Here is a 2,364-nt window from a genome sequence, read left to right on the forward strand (position 1 = left end):
AAGAATAAGATTTTATATTTAAATAAAAAAAAATACAAAATTAAATTGACTAACATGTTTTTGACGATTTATTTTAAAAAGAAGGTTCTTTACGTAAAATATAATTTCCTTTCATAATGATATTTTCTTCTAGAATAAAAAAAGAAAAAGTATTATAATATTGAAAAATTTTTACATATTATAAATTCTTTAGTACCCATAAAAATATTAAATATTTATAATTATAGGTATAACCCTGATGTGTGACAACGTGCCGGCTTTGAGTATTTTGTAGAGGTTGAGTGTAAAACAAGCACATATAAGTATTAAAAACTAGTTGTCCCAGGTTTTTTTCCCCGCTCCTTTAAGTTTTCTTGAAGAATATGCCTTTTGTTGGTGTGGTAACTGGTGTAATTTCCTCCGAAATTCGAAGCGGTATGCGGCGCGAGCATCCTTGGATGAGCTTTTCTCTGAACATAGATGGTGGTTTTATAACAGTATGTGTTTGTTTTTGTTTTTGTTTGAGTGATGTGGTGAGGGATATATGTGGTCATGATAGGATGTTACTGTAATTGTGGTGTTACTAATTGTGATGCTAAAGGTGTGGGCAGGAAATCTAGAAGTAATGGACGCTATTCTGGATCTTCAGCTTGTGGAAGGGATGTCTGTTGTGTGCCAGGGTGAAGTCAAACTAAGCAGACGGCGAAAGCAAGATAGGCTTTTTAACACGTATGTTTCGATGTCTGCGTTGCAGCTTCGCAGAGGGGTGCAGTGGCAAGTCGAGTTGGAAGGTGATAGTGGGTATGTCGACAGCAATCCAGTAACAAACAAAAGGGTATTGAAAAGGCTGCGACACACCAACATTGTTCCCAGGGAACTTACTGGACTAGAAAAGGCAAGAATAGACACTTTGACTGCGGCTGCCACAGTGGAAACCTTTGACGAGTTTGGGTATGTTGGTGCGGCCTGAGCTCCGTTGAACTTAGTGGAGGCCCTAGGCCGAAAGGTTCTAAAGCCAGAAAGCATCAAGCAAGAGGATATCTAATGGGCAATCGGACATCTTGTCCTGAGAGAAGAATAAATAATAAGTTTAGATTATGATAATAAATTATATTTTATAAAAAGAATATAATTATAAAAATTAAATGGAAATTATAACTTTATATTTTTATATGAAGAAATATTTTAATTTATTTTAATTTTTATATTAGTTAATTATATTTTTATGATTTTTTTTAAATTTGAAAAAAAGTTTTTTTTATTTTGTTTTAGAAAAAATAATTACCATTTAGTGTTTATTCATATTGAATAAAAAAATATAAAACAAAACATAATTTATTTATTAATTGAACTGGCGGAACGGTAGTAAGCATTCCCCCCCTTTAGTTGAGGACGAAGGACGAAAACTAACTTGACAATGAGATTTAGAGATGGAAGGTTGCAGGGGGAGGCAAGCCTTTCATGGGGTAATTAAAACAACAACAACCTTCCTTAAATATAATTTATTATTTATTTTACTGTTATTAATTATTCATCAGAGGCAAAGAACAGCAATTTTTCGACTCATTTATATTGAGTTTAGAATACAATAGCAACAAAAGCAACAACAACAACAATAACAATAACGACTACAACGACTACAACAACGACGACAACAACGACGACAATGACAACAACAACGATAACAACAATGACAATGACAACAACGACAATAACGACAACAAGGATGACAACAACACGATAAGCATAAGAAGAACAAAAGCAAGAACAAGAACAAGAACAACAAGAGTGGTGCAAACCACGTTAAAGTTGCTGAGTTGTCAGATGTACTCGTACGATGGATAGCTGGGAGCGCTCGTGATATTCATGCTTTTGTTTGGTAAAGAGGAAAAAGAGTAGAGCAGTGCTGTTCTTTTTCAGTGGCACAGTCACTCAAAGACAGCAAGAACATCACGGTTCACTATAGTCTTTGTCATCTTCAGATGTCATTGTTTGGTTATCCATATGTATGCTGGTTATCAAGCTAAGTAATGAAATGGAGATCCTTCTGTTTTTATTTCTTTTACTAGTGCTCTCACACAATCCGTTGTATCAGCAATCCGACAAAAGAACTGCCGTTCACAGCACATCTTCTAACCCGCTCAGACAGTAGCTTTTCTCTTTTTTGAAATTGATTATCTTTATTCAAAATTTCTGTTCTTCTAGTTCAACACTGTTGCCTTCAGCACACCAAGACCGGCACTCGAAATTATATACCTACATCACTCATCCACCACCAGTATGCCCAACACAACAGATCCTGCCCAGAAATCACTTTTAACCACTTACCTGGATCCTCACACGTAACAAAGATATAAGGCTCAAGCTCATCCAGCAATACATATA

The 2,364-nt window shown here is 35.0% G+C and overlaps 1 protein-coding gene across 1 annotated transcript; it reads left to right on the forward strand.

Moving 5' to 3' along the window:
• The first annotated feature begins 271 nt into the window (after positions 1-271).
• BDB00DRAFT_852186 (uncharacterized protein) lies at positions 272-2,123 on the forward strand. Its single transcript, XM_053125553.1, has 3 exons — positions 272-476; positions 581-930; positions 1,518-2,123. The coding sequence occupies exons 1-3, from the start codon at positions 363-365 to the stop codon at positions 1,822-1,824; spliced, it is 771 nt and encodes a 256-aa protein (XP_052973993.1). The 5' UTR covers positions 272-362; the 3' UTR covers positions 1,825-2,123.
• The last annotated feature ends 241 nt before the right edge of the window (positions 2,124-2,364 follow it).

Source organism: Zychaea mexicana (genome assembly GCF_025766255.1).
Source record: "Zychaea mexicana strain RSA 1403 chromosome Unknown BDB00scaffold_128, whole genome shotgun sequence".
Taxonomy (NCBI): domain Eukaryota; kingdom Fungi; phylum Mucoromycota; class Mucoromycetes; order Mucorales; family Lichtheimiaceae; genus Zychaea; species Zychaea mexicana.

Bases quoted from the DNA above. Each gene is read 5' to 3' on its own strand.
- BDB00DRAFT_852186 (XM_053125553.1), top strand. From the start codon at position 363: ATGCCTTTTGTTGGTGTGGTAACTGGTGTAATTTCCTCCGAAATTCGA. The intron at 477-580 runs GTATGTGTTTGT...GTGATGCTAAAG, and splicing joins TAGATGGTGGTTTTATAACA to GTGTGGGCAGGAAATCTAGA. The intron at 931-1,517 runs GTATGTTGGTGC...ATTATTCATCAG, and splicing joins GAAACCTTTGACGAGTTTGG to AGGCAAAGAACAGCAATTTT.